Source organism: Pristiophorus japonicus, chromosome 10, assembly GCF_044704955.1.
Source record: "Pristiophorus japonicus isolate sPriJap1 chromosome 10, sPriJap1.hap1, whole genome shotgun sequence".
NCBI lineage: Eukaryota > Metazoa > Chordata > Chondrichthyes > Pristiophoridae > Pristiophorus > Pristiophorus japonicus.
The window spans coordinates 65,178,457-65,192,833 of NC_091986.1; the positions used below are offsets into that span (position 1 = coordinate 65,178,457).

Sequence of the window (14,377 nt, forward strand, 5' to 3'; positions counted from 1 at the left end):
ATTTGTTTAGACAGGATAGTTTGTCGCCATTTTTCTCTCACAATTTGAAATATAGTGGCACCAATGTGGAAAACGGAAGCACATAGCTGTCAATACTAGCCCCACATTTAAAAGGCCCCAATGAGAATCAAATAATAGCATGGATTTATTTCTGTAATTTCACTTCTTCGCTGATTGGTCTTCACAGAATGAATGAATGAATGAATTATTACATTCCGACTGCAAAACTCACCCTATTTCAATGATTTAATGGCCGATCTCTTTTCCCCTGCCCACCCTCCACCCCTAATCTTGATGAGAAGCCCTCTCCTGCTGGAAGTTAATTTGCTCCTCCTAAAATAACCCATTACCACCAATGTTCACTTTAATTTTTTTTGGGTGCGCGGCCCATTCAAAATACAGCGATTGTGCGTTTTTTCCCATTTTGAAGCCTGCAACTGGCCTGCACAGAACTTCCAATGCAGCTTAACGAGAACATTGATTATCACCCTCCATGCTGAGCAGATTTTTGAGCTTCTCCTCCACTGAAGAGAGTTCCTAACACACATTCAACACCGCCCCCCCCACACCCCGCCACACTGATAATGATTCAATGAGATCATGGCTGATATGTCAGCTAATCTAATGTAAAAATAAAAAATGAAAGACTTGTATTTATATAGTGCCTTTCACAACCACCAGACCTTTCAAAGTGCTTTACAGTCAGTGAAGTACTATTTGAAGTGTAGTCACTGTTGTAATGTAGGAAGTGCGGCAGCCAACTTGCGCACAGCAAGCTCCCACAAACAGCAATGTGATAATGATCAGATAATCTGTTTTAGTGATGTTGATTGGGGGATAAATATTGGGCCAGGACATCGGGGGTAATTCCCCTGCAGTTCTTCGGAATAGTGCCATAGACATTCACCCATCCACCACTTTAGTCACCTCTTCAAAGAAATTAAATCAGGTTCGTCAGGTATGACCTAACCTTTACAAATTCATACTAAAAGAAATTTAAGTACTGCCTTTCATGTTGGGACATCCCAAAGTGCTTCACAGCTAATGAAGTAATTTTGACACAAAGTCACTGTTGTAATGTAAATGTTCTTCCTCCTGCTTCCTCGTCTCCTCCCCTCCCTCTTTCCTCCATTCCTCTTCCAGCTCCTCTACTCAATCCCCCCATCTCCAATTATTGACTATAAACTAATTTGACCTTAAAACTACCTTTTGGTACTGACTCTCCGTGTGCAATGCCATGGTTTGGAAGGCACAGCAGAGAGGGAAAATAGAGAAAAGAGCGAGAAGCAAAGACAGGTGGTGGAGAAGGGCAGTGGAGATAATAATTGGAGCCCCAACCATGCAAACCTAATCAAGGACAATAAGTTGCAGTTATATAGTGTCTTTAACGTGGAAAAACATCCCACAGAGCTTCACAGATCCCGAGCCAGAGAAGTAGGTGTTAGGAGAGATGTCCAAAAGCATGGTCAAATGGGGTAAGTTTTAGGGATAGGCTCAAGGAAAGAGAGGGGAGATGGAGAGGTTTAAGAAGGGAATTCCAGAGAGTGGGACTTAAGTTGATGAACAAACAACCACCTGTGGTGGGGCGAAGGGAGGAGAATGCACCAAAAGCCGCAGTCAGAAGAATGCATAAGTCCGGAATCTCAGGAAAGGAGAGTTTTGGGAGTGTTGTAGAGCTGAAGGAAATAAGAAAGAGCAAGGTCACAGAGAGATTTAAACACAATGATGAGAATTTTAAATTTGAGGCATAATCGGGCAAAGAGATTCCATAAACTAAATTGGAGTAAACTAAAAGGCAAACAGGGAAGGATATGGCTCCTTCAATTAGGATTTTTCTTTCTCTAATCCTGTCTTTTAGCTTCTAGTTTTTTTCTTTATAGTATCTTATTTAATGACTTTGGTTTCATTTTAAAAAGTAGTATCCACTTCATAACTTTGGAAGCAAAAACACTCAGGCATCACATTTAAATTACTGCAAGCTGTGTGATTGGATTAAATAAAAATATTGAAATTTTTTTTTTAAATCCGGTTTTAAAAATACAGTGCTAGGCTTGTAAATGTTATTAAGCCATAAGAAGTGTGAATACTGAGGATGAACATTCCTTTCTGTTTCTTCACATCAATGGAATAATATAATCCAGATTTTTGTTATTTTTTTTCTCTCTTGTTTTATAACAGGATATGGTATCTGTGCAATATCATCTTATACCATCTCCAAATAAGCAAAAGAATGGAAACAAAGAGAAAGATGTGGATAAAGAGAAGGATGTGAAGATGAATTTGCTGATGCTGTAAGAGACCTGAAGATACAGTGAATGGCCAAGTATGTATTTGTTCATTCCAAGATGTGGGTAGGCCAGTGAAGCCGACTGAGAGATTAAACCTCCATAAATTTTAATGCCAAGAGAGCATTCACTATTCTTAACATTTATACTCCATTTAAAATTCAAGCCATTAAAATAAGTCATTTTTCATGGTGAAAGCTGTTTTGAAGAAATAATATTAGTCTCTTAAATCATTTCAGGTGTTTTGAAATTATGAAATGCATGTTTTTAACAATTTGTATGATTTATGAATATTGTTCCAAAATATATCTGTTTCCCTAATGTCCGTTGTAATTTGATTTTCCAATTTATTCTTTATATCCTGGACCTTAGTTGATTTTACTTTCACATATATTTCTAAATTTGTTCCTTTCCTAATTTCCATACATCTTTTAAAAACATTTTATTATTTTTAACCTTTTTATTGAACAGCTCATCTACATATTTAATATGGACCCATGAATATATTTCTCCTTTTCTCACCTCTCTCTGCCTCCCTGGGTTTCTGTGCCTCACACCATCTTCAATTGGATGAGTAGTAGGAAAGTTGTCAACCCTCTCTCGGGCCTTTGCCAGTGGGATTCTAGCAGTAGATGCACATAAGTGGCCTAGTTTTGATTTTTCCCTCCGATTTACTCTTCCTATTTGTGGAGAAAATGTCTGGGCTTTATTCTGTGTCTCCACATGAAGGCATAGTTGAAATCCTGCCCAACTATCGTGTTGCCCAACCCTGCACCAGTATATTCTGAAAGGCATTTCATTTTGTAAAGTGTCTTTCCCTGCAGGAAGATCTGCCAATCTAGTAACTAGTAATCTGCTTTTAAAGTTATGGGAGATATCAGCCAATGCTTGTTTTCATTGCTCATCAATTTTCTTTCTTTCACTGGAACATCATATATACTATGTGTTTATCCAAATGCTTGTATATTTCCTTGGCTTGCTTATCTTTTTTATGCTGTTGGAATAAACGGGACCTTTTCAGAATGGCAGGCAGTGACGAGTGGGGTACCGTAAGGTTCAGTGCTGGGACCCCAGCTATTTACAATATACATTAATGATTTAGATGAAGGAATTGAATGTAATATCTCCAAGTTTGCAGATGACACTATGCTGGGTGGCAGTGTGAGCTGTGAGGAGGATGCTAAGAGACTGCAGGGTGACTTGGAAAGGTTAGATGAGTGGGCAAATGAATGGCAGATGCAGTATAATGTAGATAAATGTGAGGTTATCCACAAACAGGAAGGCAGAATATTATCTGAATGCTGACAAATTAGGAAAAGGGGAGGTGCAACAAGACCCCTGGGTGTCATGGTACATCAATCATTGAAGGTTGGCATGCAGGTACATCAGGTGGTGAAGAAGGCAAATGGCATGTTGGCCTTCATCGCGAGAGGATTTGAGTTTCAGAGCAGGGAGGCCTTACTGCAGTTGTACAGGGCTTGGTGAGGCCACACCTTGAATATTGTGTACAGTTTCAGTCTCCTAATCTGCGGAAGGACGTTCTTGCTATTGAGGGAGTACAGCGAAAGTTCACCAGACTGATTCCCGGGATGGCAGGACTGACATATGAAGAAAGGCTGGATCGACTCGACTTATATTCACTGGAATTTAGAAGAATGAGAGGGGATCTCATAGAAACATATAAAATTCTGAAGGGATTGGACAGGTTAGATGCAGGAAGAGTGTTCCCGATGTTGGGGAAGTTCAGAACCAGGGGTCACAGTCTAAGGATAAGGGGTAAGCCATTTCAGACCGAGATGAGGAGAAACTTCTTCACTCAGAGAATTGTGAATCTGTGAAATTCTCTCCCATAGAAAGTTGTTGAGGCAAGTTTGTTAGATATATTCAAAAGGGAGTTAGATGTGGCTAAAGGGATGAAGGGGTATGGAGAGAAAGCAGGAACCGGGTACTGAAGTTGCATGATCATATTGAATGGTGGTGAAGGGCCGAATGGTCTACCTGCACCTATTTTCTATGTTTTTATGCTGGTTCCAATTAATTATCTTCATATTTAGACCTATGATATCTGATGGTAAAGCAAGATGGGGAAACCCATGGGACGTTAGGAAAAATGTAAAGGACTGTCCTCATTGACTGAATTTTGCTAAATTGCTGTGGAGAGTCCTGTTATATTTTTTTATATTTATGTTAATGGCTTTAAAAGGTAGATAATGTGGCACTCATTCAGGAAACAGTACATCCAGTTTAATGTTCTCTTATAAAACACTTTTATAACCAGCTTGCCTGCACTCCTTGTGAAATAAACATTTCCAATGGAACTGCTGACCCTGTAACTCACGTGTTTACATGATTAGATCTCGGAGTCTGAAACTAGAAATCCTTTGAGGTTCTCCTGTTTGATTTTCCTGGTAACTAATATTGGATATAACAGTCAAGATGAAGAAAAATGTCAACATATTTTACACTCAGTATTTTATAATACCTGCCAAAAAGTTAACATCTACTGGCAGAAAAATGATGATGCTAAAATTGAAAAAAAAGGTTTAAATAGATGGATATAATTTTAATACAAGAGGCCAATTATTAGAAATAAATAGATTACAAAGTACAACCGTAAAATGGGTAAAACCTATAATAGTTAATGTATAAACACATTTTTTGCAGAAGAAAATAGCACACTGGTTTTCTTATTTATATACAGTAGTTGTGTATGTTGTCAACTCATGATTTGCAGGAGGCACATTCATGGCCTAGTTGTGCATGTTTGTACATGTCAAGACCGATATAATGTGGTGGGATGCCCTCTTCATATTCCCTGGTTGTAATGTTAACCATCCATTGAATTGTTTAACGTGGCTAGATTTAACACTACTGCTTCCAACCCAAAAGAGATGCATCTGATTCTCAAATGACTTGCTCAGACTAGTCAAATATCATCAGTGTCCATAGTTTCAAGTGCCATGAGACATCTTTTAAAACTGTTCCATTAAGAGTATTTGTCTTGAGTTCAGTTGCTTTTAATTTGTGTTTTATTATATTAATAATCAGAACTGCACAATACAATTATGACTGCTTAAACAAAGTAGAGAATTCAGGTCTATTTTCAATGTTGAGGCAACAAGCACAAAGGACTTTTTCCTCCTTTAAATCATGCATGTTAATTCCATGACAGCCCTTCCCCCTCAGGTGTATCATAGTCTCCATCAGTTCCTTGATCATGAGGAAATGTCTGTGAATAACTTGATGTCACAATCTGTTTTCCTTCCTTGTAGAGAATCATTCTATATCTACTCAGTGCCACTTCCAGTGCATGTCTAACGAAGCTATTGTGTGAAGATTGTAATTCTTCAATGAACTGCACTGATAGTTTCTAGAAGTCTATTAATTTATGTAGTCTTGTTACTGCAATAAGATTGCATGGAATAATCTTCGAAATTTGTCTTCAGTAAATCCATATCAGAAGCATTTTCTTTTTCTGCAGGTTGGACATGAATGCATTCTATGAAGAATTGAAAGAGTCTTATCCACCCCATCTTCCTCTGTATGTTGCACGACTGCATCAATTGGACATTAAAAAGGTAAGATTCCTCTGAAAGTTTATCAATGTACATGTAGGATCATAGAATGGTTACAGCAAAGTGGGAGGCCATTCGGCCCATTGAGCCCATGCCGGCTCACTGCAAGAGCACTTCAGCTAGTTCCATTCCCCTGTCCTTTCCCTGTAGCCCTGCAATTCTTTTCCTTCAGGTACTTATCCAATTCCCTTTTGAGAACGACGATTGAATCTGCCTTCAGCACCCTTTCAGGCAGTGCATTCCAGAACTTGAACACTCGCTATGTAAACATTTTTTTCCTCATGTCGCTTTTGGTTCTTTTGCCAATCTCCTTAAATCTGTGTCCTTTGGTTCTCGACCTTTCTGCCAATGCGAACAGTTTCCCTCTACTCTCTCTAGACCCATCATGATTTTGAACACCTCTATCAAATCTCCTCTCAACCGTCTCTGCTCTAAGGAGAACAACCCCAGCTTCTCTAGTCTATCCACGTAACTGAAGTTCCTCATCCCTGGAAGCATTCTCGTAAATCTTTTCTGCACCCTCTCTAAGGCCTTCACATCCTGTCTAAAGTGCTGTGCCCAGAATTAAACACAATACTCCAGTTGAGGCTGGACTAGTGTTTTATAAAGGTTCTTCATGACCTCCTTGTTTTTGTATTCTATGCCTCTATTTATGAAACCCAGGATCCCATATGCTTTTTTATCTGCTTTCTTAGCCTGCCCTGCCACCTTCAATGATTTGTGCACCTATACCCCTCGGTTTCTCTGTTCATGCACCCCCTTTAGGCTTGTACCCTTCAGTTTATGTTGCCTCTCATCTGCAGCTGCAGAAATGTCTGTCTGTTCCCCTAACTATCGAATCCCCTATCACTGTTGCTTTCCCGATCTTCATTCTCACCCATCACCCGCCGTACAGCTGAGCTACCGGTGGTGCTATGGACTTGGCTCTGGCTGTACTGTGCAGAGGAACCATCGCCCTCACTATTGGTTAGAGAGTGGGATGCATGAGGGGGACTCCTGCCTAGTCCCCCTTTTCTGTCCGCCGGTCATCCATTCCCTCTCTGCCTGCACATTCTTGCGCTGTGGGGTTACCATCTCCTGAAACATGCTATTCACGTAGCTCTCAGCCTCACTCAGGATGCACTGCAGTGATGCCAACTACTGCTCTCCAGCAGACGACACTTCCTGCACACGTGGTTAAGCGTCCTGGAGTTCCCACATGGCACAGGATGTGCATTCCACAGGACTGAGGTACCCTGCCATGCCTCTATTTATTCGAAGTTAACTAACTTGCAGAAATAAACTTAAGACTAAGGCCTAGAAATTCGTTTGCGCCTCCCGTTAGCGCCCCAGGGGCGCAAACTACTTTTCGCCCGGGCGCGGCACCGCTAACGACACCCGCTAAATTCCGCGGGAGTACCTCATAGCGTCCCACTCCACTGCACCTGCGATGACGACAACATCAGTGCGTAACATCCCGGACCTTAAATTAGCTATCGATCCCTGAAGCTGCGCTAGGCGATGCCAGCGACCGCATCAGGGGTTGTGTACAGGATGGCCAGCCACTCGCGTTAACTTAAAGGGGAGGTGTGAGCCATTTAAAAAAAAAAAAATTCTGCCAGTTTTGCCGAGCGCTGATCAGTTGGCGCTTTGAATACGGGGTCCGTGCCGCAATCGGCATGGCACCCCCACTCATTGGTGGTCCAGGTAGGACCTCCTGCAGTGCGTAGCGCTGTGCCCCGCTCACGACCCATCCGCCCCACTATCGCTCCAGAAAGGAAGTGGAGTCTGTTATTTTGCGCTCCACTTCCTTTTGGGGGCGGTAACCCGGGTTTAGTGAGCAGGGCGGGACTTCCGTGCCGAGCGCAAATGTCTCGCCTCCCGGTTGTTACCGCGCCCTGGTTCCCCCCAAGAATCTTAAAAGTCGGGCTTACCTTTATCTCCAGCCGCTTGTCTCGCTCTCTTAGTTAAAGTATTCGAATGATTATTTATAGTTATATTAATTAGTTTGTCTAATTAAGTTAGAGAGATGTGCTACTACTCATGCACTAGTCACCTAACTGCTGATCTGTGATGTCACTCCTTGATTTTGCTGTGCTTTTGGAATTTTCCGTATTTGTATTGCTGCTTCCGGTGCTGCTAACTCCTTCTCAGTCCTTTGTCTCGGCCTCCTCCGCTCTTTATCTTCTGCTGTCGCCTCTGCTGCTGACTCCTTCCAGGTCCACTATCTCGGTCTCCCGCACTATTTATGTTCTCAATTTACATACAATATTGTACAAAATTTAGCTTTCCTCAATGTTAGTGAGTAAAGGCACTCTCTAATGTCACTCTAAGCCATATAACCTATGCTTAGTCTCCTCTGGAGTCACCTGAGGATCTATCCTTAACCACCTTTTTTTTCCTAATCTACTCACTACTTCATGATGACATTTAAAAATTTCACTCATGTAACACACAAGGAGCGCATTATCTGAAGGCACAGGGTAAAAAATTGTCAACTTCTGCAGCCTTCAAAGTAGGGCAAGGACTACGTTGTCAAGGTAACTGCGGCTCTTCACTTTTATGTGTCTGGCTCCTTTCAAGCTGCTGCTGGAGATAGAAGTAACATCCCGCAGTTTGCAGTGCACAGCTGCATAATGGAGGTGACTGAGGCTCTCTATACACAGAAAGACAGCTTCATCTCATTCCCTCTGGCCAGAGACGAACACGAGGGTTTGCTCAGCTTGCAAGGTTCCCCATGGCGCAGGGTGCCATTGACTGGATGCACATTGCCTTGCATGCGCTTAATGTCAACTTGGCCATTGACATGAACCGAAAGGGATTCCAGTCCCTCAATGTGCAGCTAGTGTGTGACCATTCAGGTAATGCCTGAAATCCTGGCAGTAGTCACGATTCCTTCATTCTGCAGCAGTCCGCTATGCCACCTGCACAGCAGGCCTACAATAAAAGACACGCAATCACAAGGAACATTATGGAGCACACAATCGGCATCTTCAAGCAATGCTTCCGCTGCCTGGATGGCTCTGGAGAAGCCCTGCAGTACTCACCTGAGCGGTATCAAGATTTGTGATAGTACGCTGCACAACCTCACCATTATGAGAACAGCCTTTCGCACCACCTATCAGACTAGAAGCTGAAGAGGAGGAGGAAGTGCAACAGAAAGTGGAGGAACAGGAAGAGGAAGGAAGAATATAACATAGACCGCCCCTTTCTGTCTGGGCTCTACGCGATCAATTAATTAATGAGCGATACCAGTAATCTCAGCCAGCCTATTCGCCCTATCCTTTCCTCTATCACTGACCATCAAATTGTTCTCTTTCCAACACCACACAAAGCAAAACCACCAAAAAATGCACATTCCAATTCAGTTTTATAAATTTATACATGACACAATACATACAAAAATAAACTAATCACCCTTGTGCATTCTCTTTGTGCCTGTCTCTGCCTCTCCTAGTGCTCCTACAAGCTGCTTCCCCAGTGGCTGCAACATGGGTGGTGGAAGGCTGCTGACCTCCAATTGAAGAGACTGCAGATGGCCTTGGAGGGCGACCTCAAGCAGCTCTGGGCCGAGAAGACTCAGCTTCGAACTGCATCATCTCACCCAGGGCTGCAGCAGTCTGAGCTTACTTGCTGACAGGCTACATCAAGGGCACTGGTGGAGTGGCAGGGGTGAGAGCAGAAATACTGTCATCCTGAGAGAGGGCAGCAGGTTCCTGCTCCATGGAGCCACTGCCACTCTCCCGGGCGGCGCCTCAGCAATGCTACTGATTGATGGACTGCTGTGGTGCCCTGGAAGCCCCTTTGAACACTGGTATCCAGAGCCATGATGCCAGCAGTCTGAGTTTGTAGAGCAGTAGTCTGAGCTTCCATTGGAGCACTCCGACCTTTGATGCAAGCTATATGTGCCACAATGGAAGCTGTGGCATCGTTGGTTGCAAAGGTGTGCTGATGGAGATAACCACCTATTTCATGTTTGAAAAGATAGGCTCCAAGCTCTGTGCAAAGCCCTGTGCCAGGTTGATGCAGGACTGCTCCATGCTTTTTGACATTTAGCGCAGGCAGTGCATTTAGCATTTGGTTATGTACAACCATCTGATTGATGTCCTCATCTGACTTCTTCTGTCATCATCATAGGCAGTCCCTCGGAGTCGTGGATGGCTTGAACTTCTGCAGCAGATCGAGTGTGTGACCTTGCCCCCCACCTGTGCTATACTTTCCCCCCCTCCCCTCCCCTCCCCTCCACCCGCCCCAGCCCTTGCTCCTGCATAATTGTGTCTAGCGTCTCGCCACATGCAGATCCCTCCTCAATCTTAGCCTCTAAAAGGCGCACGGTATCGGTGTCTGAGCTGATGGCTGCGAATGTAAGATCGAATGAAGTATATATATTGTGATATACAAGGTATCACAGTTGTGTGGGGCAGGCTCGAAGGACCAGAGGATCTTTACCTGTCTCATTAATCGTATGTGAGTGTATCTCTTTCTACACAGCCTGAGAAGGCTCCAGTTCTTGGGTATCTGAAATGAAAAAGGGACAAAGGTTGTGTTGTGGTGAGGGGAGAAGACAAAGTAAGAACTATGTGCTTACACCATCTGCAGCTTGTAAGCCAGAAGACTTTGAGATGAGGGGGAAGGAGGATTAGATATGCTGATATCCTCATAATAGATTGCTTCAGCCCCGCTCAGTGATGCCTCTTCCACGATGGCCAGCACTGTTTCCTCCAGGTGGGTTAAAACATGCAGATACATCCTCCCAGTTCTTCAATGTCAGGAGTGTTGTTCCAAGAACATAGATGCAGTGCATGAAGATCCTTTCCTGCAAGAAAAAAGGTGTGTGTCAGTGAGTGTCCTCCAATATGTTTGGGTGCTATGGCTGTCATGGTTGAATAGCTGCCAGTGTCTGTGAGTTGTGGGTACAAGGCTTGCTACAATGCTAAGTGTGTGAGGGTGAGGTTAAGAACTAAAGGGTTGAATACTGATTGATGGAGATTGCTTGTAGTTGGGTGATGGGGGTGTAGAGAATTAAGCAGTGGGTGAGGCTAATTGTGCAGTTGGTAGGATGCGGCATTTGAAGATGAACTCACTCACCTTGACAACTCAATTCAGACCTTTAAACTTCTTCCTGCACTGTATCCATGTTCTTGGAGCAACACTCCCGACATTGACCTCCATCGCTATTTGATCCCACTGCCTCCTGAACATGTCTGGAGGGTCTCCTTCCCCTCTCTCACCCCCTACCCTGCGGATATAGTTTGTATCTCCTTTCCATATCTGGCACCAAGATATCCAGGGAATCGACCGAAAACCTTAGTGTTCGCTCTTTCGAATGTTCAGCCATTCCTCAAAGTATCACAGTCCAGAATGACTTTCGAAAAAAACTTCCACCACTTCTTGCAGCTACAATGCACCTCCCCTTTAAGAGGTGCAGGCTGCCATAACGTAGCCCTAGCCATTCGCGATATCGGGCCCCCTATTGATGCGTGCAGTCAATGAACAGGCACATTCCGCAATCCCCACATCTGTTTACGGTGGGGGGAGGGAGGGATGAGTGTTGGGGGAGGGGGGGCTAAGTGTGGGGGAGGTGTGTGCGGTGGGGGAGGAGGAGAGAGAGGTGAGGTGGGGGAGGAGGAGAGAGAGGTGAGGTGGAGGAGGAGGAGAGAGAGGTGAGGTGGAGGAGGAGAGAGAGAGAGGTGAGGTGGAGGAGGAGGAGGAGATGGAGGTGAGGTGGAAGAGGAGGAGATGGAGGTGAGGTGGAAGAGGAGGAGATGGAGGTGAGGTGGAAGAGGAGGAGATGGAGGTGAGGTGGGAGAGGGGAGGAGAAGGGATGGGGTGAGGTGGGAGAAGGGAGGAGATGGGGTGGGGTGAGGTGGGAGAGGGGAGGAGGAGGTGGGATGGGTGAGGTGGGAGAGGGGAGGAGGAGGGGTGAGGTGGGTGAGGAGGAGGTGTGGGGTGGGTGAGGTGGGAGAGGGGGGAGGAGGGGTAGGGTGGATGAGGTGGGGTGGGGGAGGAGGGGTGCGGTGGGTGAGTTGCGAGGAGGGGTGGGGTGGGGAAAGGGAGAAGGGGAGGGGTGGGGTGGGTGAAGGGGGGTGGGGGGTGGCGGCGGGGGGGAGAGAGAGAGAGGAGTTAGCTCGCCGTTATTACACACCGCAAATTCCGGACATCACATTCTTCATGTGACCCAATCATTGAGACAATTTAAAATCAGCGATATGATAATGCTGCTCATTGAAACCCTTTGCTACAAATTCCATATAACACATAAATCCCTTAATCCTTCCTATACTCAAGAACTCATTTCGCAGAAAAAAGAAACTCACACATGCTGTATTCAAGAATAATGTTAACAAAAATGTTGTCCAAACATATGTATCCAAAAGGGATAGAATGAGGCCAAATAACATGGCTGTGGCTAGTGAAGAAGGCTTCCATTCAAATACTAAAGACTCTTCAATAAGCAGTATTAAATTACCTGCCTACGAAACATGTTCCTCATTCTTTCAATGTCGTTCAACTTCCATATATGACTAAATAGGTCATATCCCAAATGAGGAAATCCACAAAGATACTGGAATAAATTAGCATCTTCATAGTATGGGCAGTGTGAAATCAAATTGGGTGCGTTCAATCTCTTCAACTAGATTACAACTCATGGTGAATGTGAAAATTTACCACATCTTTTTAAAGTGTCTGGTGACATATTGATATTAGTCATGTGCTTTCCCTACCCCGACCATATTATGCTGAGAGCTTATTTGTTTCTCTGACTACCCACAAGATTTCATTCTGTCGTCAGTATTACAATGCAGGCCTTCTTACAATGTATTTATGTTCAGAGTAGACTAGTTTCTATCGGTGAAAAACAATCCACATTAGCCAAAGCATCCAATTTAAAGTGTGCAGTGAACAGTAGTAGTGTTTCAGGCATCCCTTGTGCCCAGAGTTGCTCAGACAGCAATAGTGGAAATGTGTCATATGATGTCACATTTGCATGGCATGATAATAAAGCGACCTACACTATTGCAACAATTTCTCATGGATGGAAAAAGGGGCAGGGACTTGGTGTAACTAAGTTCCGCTCCAAATTCCATCCCTGCTTGCCCACCTTTTGTGTTTCCATGGCCATAGAATTTCAGACCTGCAGTACTTAATTTGCACCAATACTTTAATTTACTTCTGAAACCAATACAATAAAGTTTTCAATTCTATAGATTTGTAATAGAGTTGTATTTTAGATTCATTCTTGGATAATGGGCACTGTTGCAAGGCCAACATCTATGTCCCATCCCTAGATGCCCCAGAGAAGGTGGTAGTTAGCCGCCTTCTTGAACTGCTGTTTGTTTTGCTTGTTTGACATATCTTATATGGAACACTCCTTGACCTCCACAGAGATCCATCTCATTACAGTTGAGCTGTAACTCTTCTCCCTTTTCTCTTCCTTCTTAATAGTAAGAGGCTTCTGCAGAAGAACAGTGGATCTTGGAGGACGATCTCTGAGGATGTAGCATCAAACACTTCACTCCTCCCAAGCTACTCTATCTACTCTGTCCAGACTCCTCATGATTTTGAACACCTCCATCAAATCTCCTTTCACTATTTTCTGGCCTAAGGAGAACAGCCCCAGCTTCTCAAAGATATAAGGATTTAGCCTGATTCTTAGATGTATTCTCGACCTGACAACTGTCATACGTGCTCTTTTTCTACTTCATCTTATTGTCTATCTCTTTCATCATCCAGGGAACTCTGACTTTAGTTGCTCTATCTTTCCCCCTAATGGGAATGTACCTGAACTATTCCCTCTTTAAAGACCTGTTGGCCTGAATGACCTGTTTCTGTGCTGCAAGTAGTATCTACCAAATTTTGCTCTGGTCAGCATAGATACAATGGGTCTAACGGTCAGTACCCTTCCGTGTTGTAAAATTCAATGATTTTATAATTATGATGTGTTCAGAGTCACTTGAGGTGAAAGACCTGGACAGAGATGGCTGATACGATCAGTGCCACCAGCATCACCCCAGGACTTGGATTCAAAGATTCTAAATATAGAAAGTTCAGAGAAGTGAAAAAGAAAGTAAGGGGGTGAAGAGAGGGTATGAGAATAGAATGGCAGCCAACATAAAAGGTCATCCAAAAGTCTTCTGTAGGCATATAAATAGTAAACGGTCAGTAAGATGGGGGGTGGGGTCAATTAGGGACCAAAAAGGAGACCTTTGCATGGGGGCAGAGGTATGGCTGAGGTGCAAAATGAGTATCTGTCTTCATCAAGGAAGAAGATGCTACTATAGACATAATGGAGGAGGAGGTAGAGGAGATACTGGATGGGATAAAAATTTATAAAATGGTATTAGAAAGGCTCTCTGTACTTAAAGTAGATAAGTCACCAGGAACAGATGGGATGCATCCTCGGACACTGAGGGACGTGAAGGAAGAAATTGCGGAGGTGTTGGAATAATCTTCCAATCCTCCTTAGAAATGGGGGTGGTGCTGGAGGACTGGAGAATTGCAAATGTTACACCCTTGTTCAAAAAAGATGTCAAGACA

At 43.7% G+C, this 14,377-nt stretch overlaps 1 protein-coding gene across 15 annotated transcripts in view; it reads left to right on the forward strand.

The window, feature by feature from the left end:
* Positions 1-14,377, forward strand: part of LOC139275001 (zinc finger protein 462-like) — a 189,675-nt gene that overhangs the window by 82,976 nt on the left and 92,322 nt on the right. For 7 of the 15 annotated variants that reach the window (XM_070891844.1, XM_070891846.1, XM_070891840.1 and 4 more), the window contains exons 6-7: positions 2,179-2,323; positions 5,767-5,863. In XM_070891844.1, the coding sequence (XP_070747945.1) occupies positions 2,179-2,295 (117 nt within the window). In that variant the 3' untranslated portion in view covers positions 2,296-2,323; positions 5,767-5,863. Of the gene's footprint in view, positions 1-2,178; positions 2,324-5,766; positions 5,864-14,377 lie in introns of those variants that run through there. The other 8 variants (XM_070891836.1, XM_070891848.1, XM_070891850.1 and 5 more) reach the window with 4 other exon arrangements.